This window comes from Ips typographus, linkage group LG15, assembly GCF_016097725.1.
Source record: "Ips typographus isolate SLU linkage group LG15, UJ_Ityp_2.0, whole genome shotgun sequence".
In the NCBI taxonomy this organism is placed as follows: Eukaryota; Metazoa; Arthropoda; class Insecta; order Coleoptera; family Curculionidae; genus Ips; species Ips typographus.
The window spans coordinates 7,621,601-7,635,810 of record NC_138436.1 but is presented as its reverse complement, the minus strand read 5'-3'; the positions used below and the strand labels follow the sequence as shown (position 1 = coordinate 7,635,810).

General features: G+C 39.9%; 1 protein-coding gene across 2 annotated transcripts in view; it reads right to left on the bottom strand.

Moving 5' to 3' along the window:
* LOC145738440 (vacuolar protein sorting-associated protein 18 homolog) overlaps positions 1-14,210 on the bottom strand; it is a 35,161-nt gene that overhangs the window by 12,244 nt on the left and 8,707 nt on the right. For both annotated transcript variants that reach the window (XM_081993264.1, XM_081993263.1), the window contains exons 9-12: positions 10,309-10,561; positions 10,102-10,247; positions 4,613-5,265; positions 1,779-1,914 (exon numbers count right to left, since the gene is read on the bottom strand). In XM_081993264.1, the coding sequence (XP_081849390.1) occupies positions 1,779-1,914; positions 4,613-5,265; positions 10,102-10,247; positions 10,309-10,561 (1,188 nt within the window). The remainder of the gene's footprint in view (positions 1-1,778; positions 1,915-4,612; positions 5,266-10,101; positions 10,248-10,308; positions 10,562-14,210) is intronic.

Genomic DNA, 14,210 nt, shown 5'->3' with positions numbered 1-14,210 from the left:
TCGTAAACTGGTCCGTTTATGTCACTCGCTGTTAATTGTCTTCTGAGTCTTTCAGTTTAAGTCTTCTAAGCTCTTCTTAATGCTTTTAGTCTTCTGAGTCACTTTTAATTATTAGGTCTTCTGAGTCTTGTTTTGGCTGAGCTATTTCGGGATTTCTGAAACATTTCCTTTGCTCATAAATTTTTAATTTTCTCGGCCAAATTTTCAGTCTTCTGAGCCATTTCGTTTTTTTGTCTTCTGAGCTCTTTTTCTGAGACACCGAAAGAATTTCTAATGGTAAACTTGTTTTGTACTCGCTGACATTCGCCTTCTGAGTCTTTTCGTTTTTGTCTTCTGAGCTCTTTTTAGTGCGTTTTTGTCGTCTGAGCCATTTTTCCAAGTAACAATATTTTCAGACTTTGGAATCTTTATTTGTACATTCTGAGTATTTTTTAAAATTATTTAGTCTTCTGAGTCCTCTTTTATATCTTCTGAGCTCGTTTTTATATTTTTAGTCTTCTGAGTAATTTTGTTTTGTCTTCTGAACTCCTTTTCAGTGTTTGTGTCTTCTGAGCCAATTTACGAATATTTCAGACTCCAGAGTTTCTATTTGTGCCTTCTGAGCCATTCTTTTAATTATTAGGTCTTCTGAGTCTTGTTTTGTCTTCTGAGACATTTTTTTATAAATACTTTGCAATCATCTCATCCGTTTTTATTCTTCTAAACTAATTAAGTCATTTTGGTCTTCTGAGTCTCGGTTTCGTGTCTTCTGAGCTATTTCGGGATTACTAAAACATTTCTTTTGCTAATTATTTTTTGATTTCAGCAACCAAATTTTTAGTGTTCTGAGTCATTCAGTTTTTGTCTTCTGAGCTCTTTTTTTAGTGTTTTTTTGTCTTCTGAGCCATTTTTCAGGTTTTCACAACATTTTTAGGATTTGGATTCTATATTTGTGCATTCTGAGTCATTTTTTTCCAATTCTACATATTATATAGTCTTCTGAGCCTTGTTTTGTGTCTTCTGAGCCATTTTGGGATTTATCAATCATTTCTTTTGCTGATGAGTTTTAATTTTCTCAGACAAATTTTTTGTGTTCTGAGTCATTCCGTTTTTGTCTTCTGATCCATTTTTACCAATTCTTTTAATCATTCAGTCTTCTGAGTCTTGTTTTGTGTCTTCTGAGCCATTTTAGGGCTTTTAAATTATTCTTGTGAACTTTTAAGTAATTTTGATCTTCTGAGGCACGGTTTGGTGTCTTCTGAGCTATTTCTGAACCATTGCATTTGGTGATAATTTTTATTTTTTTAGTAAAATTTTTAGTCTTCTGAGCCATTAAGTTTTTGGCTTCTGAGTTATATTTTTAGTGTTTTTTGTTTTCTGAGCTATTTTTTAGTGTTTCTTCTGTCTTCTGAGCTATTTTTTCAAAATGACGATATTTTTAGAGTTTGTAGTCTCTATTCGTGTCTTCTGAGTCATTTTTTAACCAATTTTTTTAAATCATTCGGTCTTCTGAGTCATTTGCAGTCTTCTGAGTCGTCTCAGAAAAAAATTACCGTCACCATTAAATTCCTCGTCCTCGAATTAGTCGGAAACGAGTACAAACTCGATTTTTTTGGAAAAATTCAAAATGGCGCTCGCGGGCGCCATTTGCAATTTCCGCCATTTTGGCTTGAGCTAGCCCAGGCTTGATGGTACTCGTTTTCGACTAATTCGGGGTCGGGGAATCCATTTCTGAGGTTAAAATTGCAAAATTTTCACGTTTCAAGCCAAAAGTGCCAAAGTGGTAAAAGCAAACTTACCAAACTGAGGTCCGGACCTTGCGCGTTCAAATAGTCCATCAGTTTGGCGGGATCGCATTTCGCGTACAACGACAGCAACAGATTGTGAATGGCGCGGTCCGTGTTCTTCAGTTTGCCGACGCAAAATTCCAGGTACCTGTCAAAAAAATGACAGTTGAAACAAGTTTCTCAAACTGGGTGACAGCTACTGTCAATTTGACGTTAAAAATGGATTCCTTGACCCCGAATTAGTCGAAAACGAGTACAAACACGGCCCCTCTATCTTAAGTCAAAATGGCGGAAATTGCAAATGGCGCCTGCGGGCGCCATTTTGAATTTTTCCGAAAAAATCGAGTTTGTACTCGTTTCCGACTAATTCGAGGACGAGGAATTTAATGGTAAAAGTAGTTTTTGCCTAAGCGACTCAGAAGATCTGGAAAATGACTCAGAAGACACAAAACAAGACTCAGAAAGCCAAATAATTAAAGGAATGAAAAAATGACTCAGAAGGCACAAATAGAAACCCCAAAGTTTAAAAAATATCTGCAAAACGGCTCAGAAGGCGAAAACACCAAAAAGAGCTCAGAAGACAAAAATATATAGACTCAGAAGACTAAAAACATTGAAAAAGCTCAAAAGTTCGGCTGAGAAGAAATAGCTCAGAAAACACAAAACAAGGCTCAGAAAATTGAATAATTAAAAGAAAGGTTAAAAATGACTCAGAAGACAAAAACACTTTAAAAAGGGGGCTCAGAATACAAAACCGGAAAGACTCAGAAAACTAAAATATCAGCAAATATTGTTACCTGAAAAAATGGCTCAGAAGACAAAAAATATCAGCGCGTAAATTAGAAATTTTTTCAGTGTCTCAGAAGGCTCAGAAAACGCCGTTTAATATTTTTTTCCTACAAAAATTCAATAGTGACGTAGATTTTTACGAAAATAGCTCAGAAAACAGCAAAAAATCCTTCACAAGCTTAATTTGTCTCAGAAGAGTGCTCAGAAGACAACGCCACACCACGACCAGTATCAGAAATTTTAAAATTGTACTCAGAAGCTCAGAAATCAAAAATTAACGAATCAGATGTTTGAAAAGGACCTTTAGAACCAGAAAGTATCGAAAAAGTCTTGACGGCTCAGAAATCCTAAAATAAGTCTCAGAAGCTCAGAAATTGGAAAATAATAAAAAAAAATTGGTCTCAGAAACTCAAAAATTGATGAATCAGATGTTTGAAAATGACTTTCAGAATCAGAAAGTACCAAAAAAGTTTTGAACGCTCAGAAATAATAAAATAAGTCTCAGAAGCTCAGAAATTAGAAAATAATCATAGAAATGTTTAAAAATGGTCTTCAGGTTCAGAAATTTTCAGAAAAAAATTTCAAATCTCAGAAATATTAGAATAAGTCTCAGAAGCTCAGAAATTAGAAAATAATCATAGAAATGTTTAAAAATGTTCTTCAGGTTCAGAAATTTTCAGAAAAAAATTTCAAATCTCAGAAATATTAGAATAAGTCTCAGAAGCTCAGAAATCGATGACTCAGAAGGTCAATTACGAATTTAAGTTTCAACAATTTTTGAAAAAGCCTCTCGGGTGATTGAAAATAGTTTTTGAGGCTCAGAAATTTAGTTACAACGTCTGCGGTGCTCAGAAAAAGACAAATTAACTTACAAAATCAAGTTTCTCGAACTGAGTGACAGACACGTCAAATCTGACAGCGGGAATGAATTCCCCGTCCCCAAATTAGTCGAAAACGAGTACAAACACGACCCATCTATCTTAAAGCAAAATGGCGGAAAATGCAAAATGGCGTTTACGGCCGCCATTTTGATTTTTTTCAAAAAAATCGAGTTTGTAGGTACTCGTTTTCGACTAAATCGAGGATGGGGAATCGAGTGGTGGGGTTAATTTTCCTCTAACTCCTCACCCAGTTGATTTATGGTAAGTTTCTCGAACTGGGTGACAGCTACTGTCAAACTGACTTCAGAAATGGATTCCTTGACCCCAAATTAGTCGAAAACGAGTACAAACACGGCCCCTCTATCTTAAACCAAAATGGCAAAATTTGCAAAATGGCGTCTGAGCCGCCATTTTGATTTTTTTTCAAAAAAATCGAGTTTATACTCGTTTTCGACTAAATCGAGGATGGGGAATCGAGTGGTGGGGTTAATTTTCCTCTAACTCCTCACCCACTCGATTTATGGTAAGTTTCTCGAACTGGGTGACAGCTACTGTCAAACTGACTTCGGAAATGGATTCCTTGACCCCAAATTAGTCGAAAACGAGTACAAACACGGCCCCTCTATCTTAAACCAAAATGGCAAAATTTGCAAAATGGCGTCTGAGCCGCCATTTTGATTTTTTTTCAAAAAAATCGAGTTTATACTCGTTTTCGACTAAATCGAGGATGGGGAATCGAGTGGTGGGGTTAATTTTCCTCTAACTCCTCACCCACTCGATTTATGGTAAGTTTCTCGAACTGGGTGACAGCTACTGTCAAACTGACTTCGGAAATGGATTCCTTGACCCCAAATTAGTCGAAAACGAGTACAAACACGGCCCCTCTATCTCAAACCAAAATGGCGGAAATTGCAAAATGGCGTCTGAGCCGCCATTTTGACTTTTCCAAAAAAATCGAGATTAGACTCGTTTCCGACTAAATCGAGGACGGGGAATCGAGCGGTGGCAACCATTTTGCTCCAATCGAAACGCAAACCCCTCAAAAATGGGTTTTCTCGAACTGGAACAGAGATACGGCAAAACCGACTTCACCACCGTATTCCCCGTCCCCGAATTAGTCGAAAACGAGTACCATGAAGCCCCACCTAACTCAACCCAAAATGGCGGAAAACTCACCTAATCACCTCGAACGCGTCGGCGCACGCGACCAGCGCGGGCAAAAGCCGCGTCGCGCTCAACCGCCTCCCCTGCTCGATCAGCGTTTTCACCGTCAATTTGGTCACTTCCTGCATCAGGACCGGCGCAAACTGGTAGTACAGTTCCGCGTTATTTTGACTCTTGAGCACGTCCAAGGCGGCGAAAAAGTCATTTTTAAAAATCTGATGACGTATCAACCGTTCGAAATCCTTGTGCACGATGTAGAGTTTCGTCAAGTTGGCGGCGTCGCCGTGACTTTGCATCAACTCGTACACGGTCGTTTTGTTGGTGCGGATGGATTCGGCGCAGGCGCGCAGCGCCACGAAAGCGTCGAATTCCTTCAAAATGGCGGCGTACGAAGCGGATTTTTCCAAACCGTCGCGACGCATGCGATCTAATTTGGTCAGGTAGAGTTCGACCGTCCAAATCACGATCATCGTGATTTGCGCCTTGTTTTTCCCCTCCAAAGTGTCGAGTTTGCTGCGCAGGAACACGAGTAAAGCGTCCCGCTGACTTTTGTCCAGGAATTTCAAGCAAACTGCTTCGAAAGAGGTGCGAGTCTCTGCGTAGCGCTGAGCGCTTAAAGCGTACTGCTTACGCTCGAACAGCACGTCCGCTTCCTTGATCAGAACCTGAAATTTTCGTTTTCTAGCTCTAACTCGGTTAGTTTTTGAGATATCACAAAACCGACCTCACCAGAGTGTTTTCCAGGAAATTTTAGCATAAAATGACGGTAAGATGGGCGCTCTAGCTTAAAAAGCAACAAAGCTGGTTTTTAGTGCGCGCAAATCACTTTCCGCTCACAACTTTTTTGGTTTTTAATTTAGACCCCCCAAGTGACCACTCGATTTCGACTAATTTGGGGTCGCTGATTTCAAATCCGCAGTCAGATTTCTCATATCTCCTAACCCGGCCGAGTTTCTAGCAAATTAAACATAAAAAAGTGAAATTTCTGCTCTAACTCGGTTAGTTTTGGAGATATTACAAAACCGACTTCACCAGAGTGTTTTCCAGGAAATTTTAGCATAAAATGACGGTAAGATGGGCGCTCTAGCTCAAAAAGCAACAAAGTTGGTTTTTAGTGCGCGCAAAACACTTTCCGCTCACAACTTTTTTGTTTTTTAATTTAGACCCCCCAAGTGACCACTCGATTTCGACTAATTTGGGGTCGCTGATTCCAAATCCGCAGTCAAATTTCCCATATCTCTTAACCTAGCCGAGTTCCTTGCGAATTAAACATAAAAAAGTGAAATATCTGCTCTAACTCGGTTAGTTTTGGAGATATTACAAAACCGACCTCACCAGAGTGTTTTCCAGGAAATTTTAGCATAAAATGACGGTAAGATGGGCGCTCTAGCTTAAAAAGCAACAAAGCTGGTTTTTAGTGCGCGCAAATCACTTTCCGCTCACAACTTTTTTGGTTTTTAATTTAGACCCCCCAAGTGACCACTCGATTTCGACTAATTTGGGGTCGCTGATTTCAAATCCGCAGTCAGATTTCTCATATCTCCTAACCCGGCCGAGTTTCTAGCAAATTAAACATAAAAAAGTGAAATTTCTGCTCTAACTCGGTTAGTTTTGGAGATATTACAAAACCGACTTCACCAGAGTGTTTTCCAGGAAATTTTAGCATAAAATGACGGTAAGATGGGCGCTCTAGCTCAAAAAGCAACAAAGTTGGTTTTTAGTGCGCGCAAAACACTTTCCGCTCACAACTTTTTTGTTTTTTAATTTAGACCCCCCAAGTGACCACTCGATTTCGACTAATTTGGGGTCGCTGATTCCAAATCCGCAGTCAAATTTCCCATATCTCTTAACCTAGCCGAGTTCCTTGCGAATTAAACATAAAAAAGTGAAATATCTGCTCTAACTCGGTTAGTTTTGGAGATATTACAAAACCGACCTCACCAGAGTGTTTTCCAGGAAATTTTAGCATAAAATGACGGTAAGATGGGCGCTCTAGCTTAAAAAGCAACAAAGCTGGTTTTTAGTGCGCGCAAATCACTTTCCGCTCACAACTTTTTTGGTTTTTAATTTAGACCCCCCAAGTGACCACTTGTTTTCGACTAATTTGGGGTCGCTGATTCCGAATCCGCAGTCAGATTTCTCATATCTCCTAATCCGGCCGAGTTGCTTGCGAATTAAAGATAAAAAACTGAAATTTCTGCTCTAACTCGGTTAGTTTTGGAGATATTACAAAACCGACTTCACCAGAGTGTTTTCCAGGAAATTTTAGCATAAAATGACGGTAAGATGGGCGCTCTAGCTCAAAAAGCAACAAAGTTGGTTTTTAGTGCGCGCAAAACACTTTCCGCTCACAACTTTTTTGTTTTTTAATTTAGACCCCCCAAGTGACCACTCGATTTCGACTAATTTGGGGTCGCTGATTCCAAATCCGCAGTCAAATTTCCCATATCTCTTAACCTAGCCGAGTTCCTTGCGAATTAAACATAAAAAAGTGAAATATCTGCTCTAACTCGGTTAGTTTTGGAGATATCACAAAACCGACCTCACCAGAGTGTTTTCCAGGAAATTTTAACATAAAATGACGGTAAGATGGGCGCTCTAGCTCAAAAAGCAACAAAGTTGGTTTTTAGTGCGCGCAAATCACTTTCCGCTCACAACTTTTTTGTTTTTTAATTTAGACCCCCCAAGTGACCACTCGTTTTCGACTAATTTGGGGTCGCTGATTCCGAATCCGCAGTCAGATTTCTCATATCTCCTAACCTGGCCGAGTACCTTGCAAATTAAACATAAAAAAGTAAAATTTCTGCTCGAACTCGGTTAGTTTTTGAGATATCACAAAACCGACTTCACCAGAGTGTTTTCCAGGAAATTTTAACATAAAATGACGGTAAGATGGGCGCTCTAGCTTAAAAAGCAACAAAGTTGGTTTTTAGTGGGCGCAAAACACTTTCCGCTCACAACTTTTTTGTTTTTTAATTTAGACCCCCCAAGTGACCACTCGATTTCGACTAATTTGGGGTCGCTGATTTCAAATCCGCAGTCAGATTTCTCATATCTCCTAACCCGGCCGAGTTTCTTGCAAATTAAACATAAAAAAGTGAAATTTCTGCTCTAACTCGGTTAGTTTTGGAGATATTACAAAACCGACCTCACCAGAGTGTTTTCCAGGAAATTTTAACATAAAATGACGGTAAGATGGGCGCTCTAGCTCAAAAAGCAACAAAGTTGGTTTTTAGTGCGCGCAAATCACTTTCCGCTCACAACTTTTTTGTTTTTTAATTTAGACCCCCCAAGTGACCACTCGTTTTCGACTAATTTGGGGTCGCTGATTCCGAATCCGCAGTCAGATTTCTCATATCTCCTAACCTGGCCGAGTACCTTGCAAATTAAACATAAAAAAGTAAAATTTCTGCTCGAACTCGGTTAGTTTTTGAGATATCACAAAACCGACTTCACCAGAGTGTTTTCCAGGAAATTTTAACATAAAATGACGGTAAGATGGGCGCTCTAGCTTAAAAAGCAACAAAGTTGGTTTTTAGTGCGCGCAAAACACTTTCCGCTCACAACTTTTTTGTTTTTTAATTTAGACCCCCCAAGTGACCACTCGTTTTCGACTAATTTGGGGTCGCTGATTCCGAATCCGCAGTCAGATTTCTCATATCTCCTAACCTGGCCGAGTACCTTGCAAATTAAACATAAAAAAGTAAAATTTCTGCTCGAACTCGGTTAGTTTTTGAGATATCACAAAACCGACTTCACCAGAGTGTTTTCCAGGAAATTTTAACATAAAATGACGGTAAGATGAACGCTCTAGCTCAAAAAGCAACAAAGTTGGTTTTTAGTGCGCGCAAATCACTTTCCGCTCACAACTTTTTTGGTTTTTAATTTAGACCCCCCAAGTGACCACTCGTTTTCGACTAATTTGGGGTCGCTGATTCCAAATCCGCAGTCAAATTTCCCATATCTCTTAACCTAGCCGAGTTCCTTGCGAATTAAACATAAAAAAGTGAAATTTCTGCTCTAACTCGGTTAGTTTAGGAGATATCACAAAACCGACTTCACCAGCGTGTTTTCCGGAAAATTTTAACATAAAATGACATTGAGACGTCAATTCTAGCGTGACAAACAAAAAAGTTGTGTTTTTCGGCTGAAAACTGAAACTTTTGGTGTAAATGTGCCTCGTACGGTACTGATGACGTCTTTTGACACGTTCTGGACATCAAAAATGCTTCAAATGTCAATTCAGACAACTCAAAGACTGGAAAACTGTTTGACAGCCAGTGTTACGTCTTGTGCAGCTCAGAAAACCATTTGCTACGCTCAGAAACACAAAAAATGTGTTTCTGAGCCATAAAAACAGTTTCAGAATCTGAGCAGCGCAAAAACAGTTTGAGAACCTTTCGTAACAAATTTGAGGCTCAGAATACAGTTTGAGAGCCATTGGTGCTTCTGAGCTTCGTTTTAGACGATCAGAAGGCACTTTAAATGCTCAAAAGACAGTTTGAGAGGCACTGGTAACATTTCAGTGTCTCTGAGCGACCATAAACCCGTTTGAGAAGCTCTGACAACACTGGAAAAGCTCAGAAGACAGTTTGAAAGCTTCTGATACCCTTTGAGCAAATCTGAGCTGTTAAAAACAGTTTTAAAACTTCTGGTAACATTTTGTGATGTTTCTGAGCAAGAAAAAAAAACTCTAACATTTTCGATGCTCAGAAGACAGTTTTAGAGATTTTGGCAGACTTTTTAGGGTTTCTGAGCAAGCAAAAAATCCTGCAGACCTGTTACAGACTCAGAAGACAGTTTCAGCTACTGGTTCTTCTGAGCCACTAAAAACATTTCTGGTGACGTTTTAAAGGATCAGAACACACTTTTAATGCTCAGAAGACAGTTTGAGAGCCGCTGATGCTTCTGAGCTACTGAAAACATTTCTAGTAACCTTTTAGAGGATCAGAAAACGCTCTTAATGCTCAGAAGACCGTTTGAGAGCCACAGATTCTTCTGAGCTACTGATAAAATTTCTAGCCACGTTTTGGAGACACTGACAAGCTTCTTAGCGTTTCTGAGCAAGAAAAACCTTGTGCAGACATTTTACCGGCTCAGAAGACAGTTTCACGAACTGAGTGACGGTTACTGTCAAACTGACAGCGGAAATGGATTCCTTGACCCCAAATTAGTCGAAAACGAGTACAAACAAGCCCTGATTATCTAAAACCAAAATGGCGGAAATTGCAAATGGCGTCCAGGGACGCCATTTTGACTTTTCAAAAAAAATCGAGATTGGACTCGTTTTCGACTAATTCGGGGACGAGGAATTCAGTGGTGATGTTACTTTTTGCGTATCTGTCACACAAACCGAAAAAAAGTAATTATCTCGAACTGAGTGACAGCTACTGTCAAACTGACAGCGGAAATGGATTCCTTGACCCCAAATTAGTCGAAAACGAGTACAAACTTGACCCCTCTAACTCGACGCGTTCGGGCGCCATTTTGAATTTTCTCACCTGATTGTAGCAGGCGTCGTCGTCTTTCGAGTACTTTTTCGCCAACTCGAACTGGTTGTTGGCGCAGTAGATGCGCCAGATGTCTCTAGCCTCGCGACGCACCCTGAATCGAAACATGGCGTTTTCGGAAACCGCCCAAATGTCGCCTGGAAAAAAAAAAACAAAATGGCGGATGCGCCCTGGAAGCGCGCAAGATCAGAAAATTACCGGTTCTGAGGTCGCGCACCACGCTCACCAATCGGCCAAACGCCTCGTTGTAAACGTCCTCGTAGACCACGTGACCGCTCAGAAGACAGACGCCTCTGATGCCGTCCGCGTAGCCTAAGAGCAGGTGGAATTCGGTCATGGCCGCCGCGATCGGATGACGTTTCGACGGATCCTCGTCGATCGACGTCGGATAGTCGACAAACGCGATTTTCTCCTTCAAAGACGCCATTTTGTCGTCGGCGGACGCGTCGATCTGCGCCATAAAACCGTTTTTCAGATATTTTTAAGATAATAATCATCTCGGGCAATTATCTCGAACTGGGTGACAGTTACTGTCAAACTGACTTCGGAAATGGATTCCCCGTCCCCGAATTAGTCGAAAACGAGTGGTCACTTCGTATGTCTGAGTTGACCAATAACAAAGTTGTTTTCAGTTCAAGATGGCGCTGTTAGCGCTTCAACGCTCTGTAACTCGGTTATTTGCACAGATAACCCCCCCGAGTTTGTACTCCTTTTCGACTAACTTGGGGACGCCCTATTCGTTCCAGCTGTCAAATTTACAATATTTGGTCAACTAAGTGAGTTAGACCCAAAATTCAGATTTTTAACGGTTAATTTGTGAGTTACTCGAGCTAGGTGATATTTACGTGAATTCTAACAGCGGAATTGAAATCGGCGACCCCAAATTAGTCGAAAACGAGTGGTTACTTCGTATATCTAAGTTGACCAATAACAAAGTTGTTTCTAGATCAAGATGGCGCTGTAAGCGCTTCAACGCTCTGTAACTCGGTTATTTGTTCAAATAACCCCCCCGAGTTTGTACTCCTTTTCGACTAACTTCGGGACGCTCTATTCGTTCCAGCTGTCAAATTTCCGATATTTGGTCAACTAAGCGAGTTGGACCCAAAATTCAGGTTTTTAACGGTTAATTTGTGAGTTACTCGAGCTGGGTGATAGATACGTGAATTCTGACAGCGGAATTGAAATCGGCGACCCCAAATTAGTCGAAAACGAGTGGTCACTTCGTATGCCTAAGTTGACCAATAACAAAGTTGTTTCTAGTTCAAGATGGCGCCGTTAACGCTTCAACGCTCTGTAACTCGGTTATTTGTCCAGATAACCCACCCGAGTTTGTACTCGTTTTCGACTAACTTGGGGACGCTCTATTCGTTCCCGCTGTCAAATTTGCGATATTGGGTCAACTAACCGAGTTGGACCAAAAATTCAGGGTTTTAACGGTTAAAATGTCAGTTACTCGAGCTGGGTGAGAGGTACGTCAATTCTGACTTCGGAAATGGATTCCTTGACCCCGAATTAGTCGAAAACGAGTGGTCACTTCGTATGTCTAAGTTGGCCAATAACAAAGCTGTTTCTAGTTCAAGATGGCGCTGTTAGCGCTTCAACGCTCTGTAACTCGGTTATTTGTCCAGATAACCCCCCCGAGTTTGTACTCCTTTTCGACTAACTTGGGGACGCTCTATTCGTTCCAACTGTCAAATTTACGATATTTGGTCAACTAAGCGAGTTGGACCCAAAATTCAAGTTTTTAACGGTTAATTTGTGAGTTACTCGAGCTAGGTGATAGATACGTGAATTCTGACTGCTGAATTGAAATCGGCGACCCGAAATTAGTCGAAAACGAGTGGTCACTCGGGGGGTCTAAGTAGAAAAATAACAAAGTTATTTCAAAACGTCTGACCCGCTGTGTTTTAATTTTCTGAGCATCTGAGTCGGCTTTTTACAATTCTTAGCTTTCAAAACCTTTTTTTAAGACTTTGTGAGGTTGAAAGGAAAACTAAGACTTCTGAGCCACCATTTTTAAATTTCTGAGTCATTTTTTACAATTCTGAGCTTTCAAAAGGTTTGGTGGACAGTCTGAGCTTGAAAGCCATTTTTAAACGTCTTGAGTCAATATTTTCAACTTTCTGATCATCTGAGACGACGTTTTACAGTTCTGAGCTGTCAAAACAATTTCTGAGGCAAAATTTTAAAATTCCGTGCTCTCAAAACGTTTTGTGGCCTTTCTAAGCTTAAAAACGATTTTAAAACGTCAAGAGTCACTATTTGAAAATTTCTGAGTCATTATGTTTTAAGTCTGAACTTCTGAGACAATTTTTGAAAATTTTGGGTTCTCAAAAAGTTTTTTGAACCTTCTGAGCTTGAAAGTAAAAAACACTTTTGAAAAATCCATTAGAAAGCTCAGAAATTAAAAATTGCGACTCAGACGTCTAGTCTCAGAAGCTCATATATTAGAAAATAGTTGCTCAGAAATTTAAAAAAAAGCGACCCAAACGACTTAAAATTACTCTTTTAAGCTCAGAAATTCTACGAAACACTTTGAGAATCCAAAATGTAACAATTTGTCTCAGAAGCTCAGAAATTTAAAAATAGTAACTCGGACGTCTTAAAATACCTTTTAAGCATGGAAAAATCACAAAACGTTTCTAGAGCCCAAAATTGTAAAATTGTGTCTCAGAAATTCCTTTGAGAGCTCAGAACTGTAAAAAGTCGACTCAGAAGCTCAGAAAGTAAAAATATTGACTAAAAATTTCTTTCAAATTTAGAGTGTCCGTAAAAGGTCTGAAATGCCTAAAATTGTAAAATTTTGTCTCAGAAGCTCAGAAATTGTTTTGAGAGCTCAGAATTGTAAAAAATGACTCAGAAATTAGAAAATAATGATTCAGACGTTTCAAAATCCCTTTCAAACTGAGATTGTCCATAGAAGGTTTGAAAAGCTCAAAATTGTAAAAAATTTGTCTGTGAGGCTCAGAAATTCAAAAATATTAGCTCAGAAACTCAGAAATTTCAAAATAGTGACTCACGTGTTTTAAAATACCTTACAAAGCGCATAAAACGTTTGCAGAGCCCAAAATTGTAAAATTTTGTCTCAGAAGCTCAGAAATTGTTTTGAGAGCTCAGAATTGTAAAAAAAATGACTCAGAAGCTCATACCGTTAAAAATTCTGTGTCGGACGTCTCAAAATACTTTCCAAGCTCAGAGAGTCCAAAAAAAGTTTCGCAAGTTCAGAATTGTACAGATTCGACTCAGAAGCTCAGAAAATAAAAAAACAGCGGCCTAGACGTTTAAAAATAACTTGGTTATTTTTTCACTTAGACCCCCCGAGTGACCACTCGTTTTCGACTAATTTGGGGTCGCCGATTTCAATTCCGAAGTCAGAATTGACGTACCTCTCACCCAGCTCGAGTAACTGACATTTTACCCGTTAAAACCCTGAATTTTGGGTCCAACTCGGTTAGTTGACAAAATATCGCCAATTTGACAGCTGGAACGAATAGAGCGTCCCCAAGTTAGTCGAAAACGAGTACAAACTCGGGGGGGTTAGCTGGACAAATAACCGAGTTACAGAGCGTTGAAGCGCTAACAGCGCCATCTTGAACTGAAAACAACTTTGTTATTGGTCAACTTAGACATACGAAGTGACCACTCGTTTTCGACTAATTCGGGGTCAGGGAACCCATTTCCGAAGTCAGAATTGACGTACCTCTCACCCAGCTCGAGTAACTGACATTTTAACCGTTAAACCCCTGATATTTGGGTCCAACTCGGTTAGTTGACCAAATATCGCAAATTTGACAGCTGGAACGAATAGAGCGTCCCCAAGTTAGTCAAAAACGAGTACAAACTCGGGGGGGTTATCTGGACAAATAACCGAGTTACAGAGCGTTGAAGCGCTAACGGCGCTATCTTGAACTAGAAACAACTTTGTTGTTGGTCAAGTTAGACATACGAAGTGACCACTCGTTTTCGACTAATTCGGGGACGGGGAATCCATTTCCGAAGTCAGAATTGACGTACCTCTCACCCAGCTCGAGTAACTGACATTTTACCCGTTAAAACCCTGAATTTTGGGTCCAACTCGGTTAGTTGACCAAATATCGCAA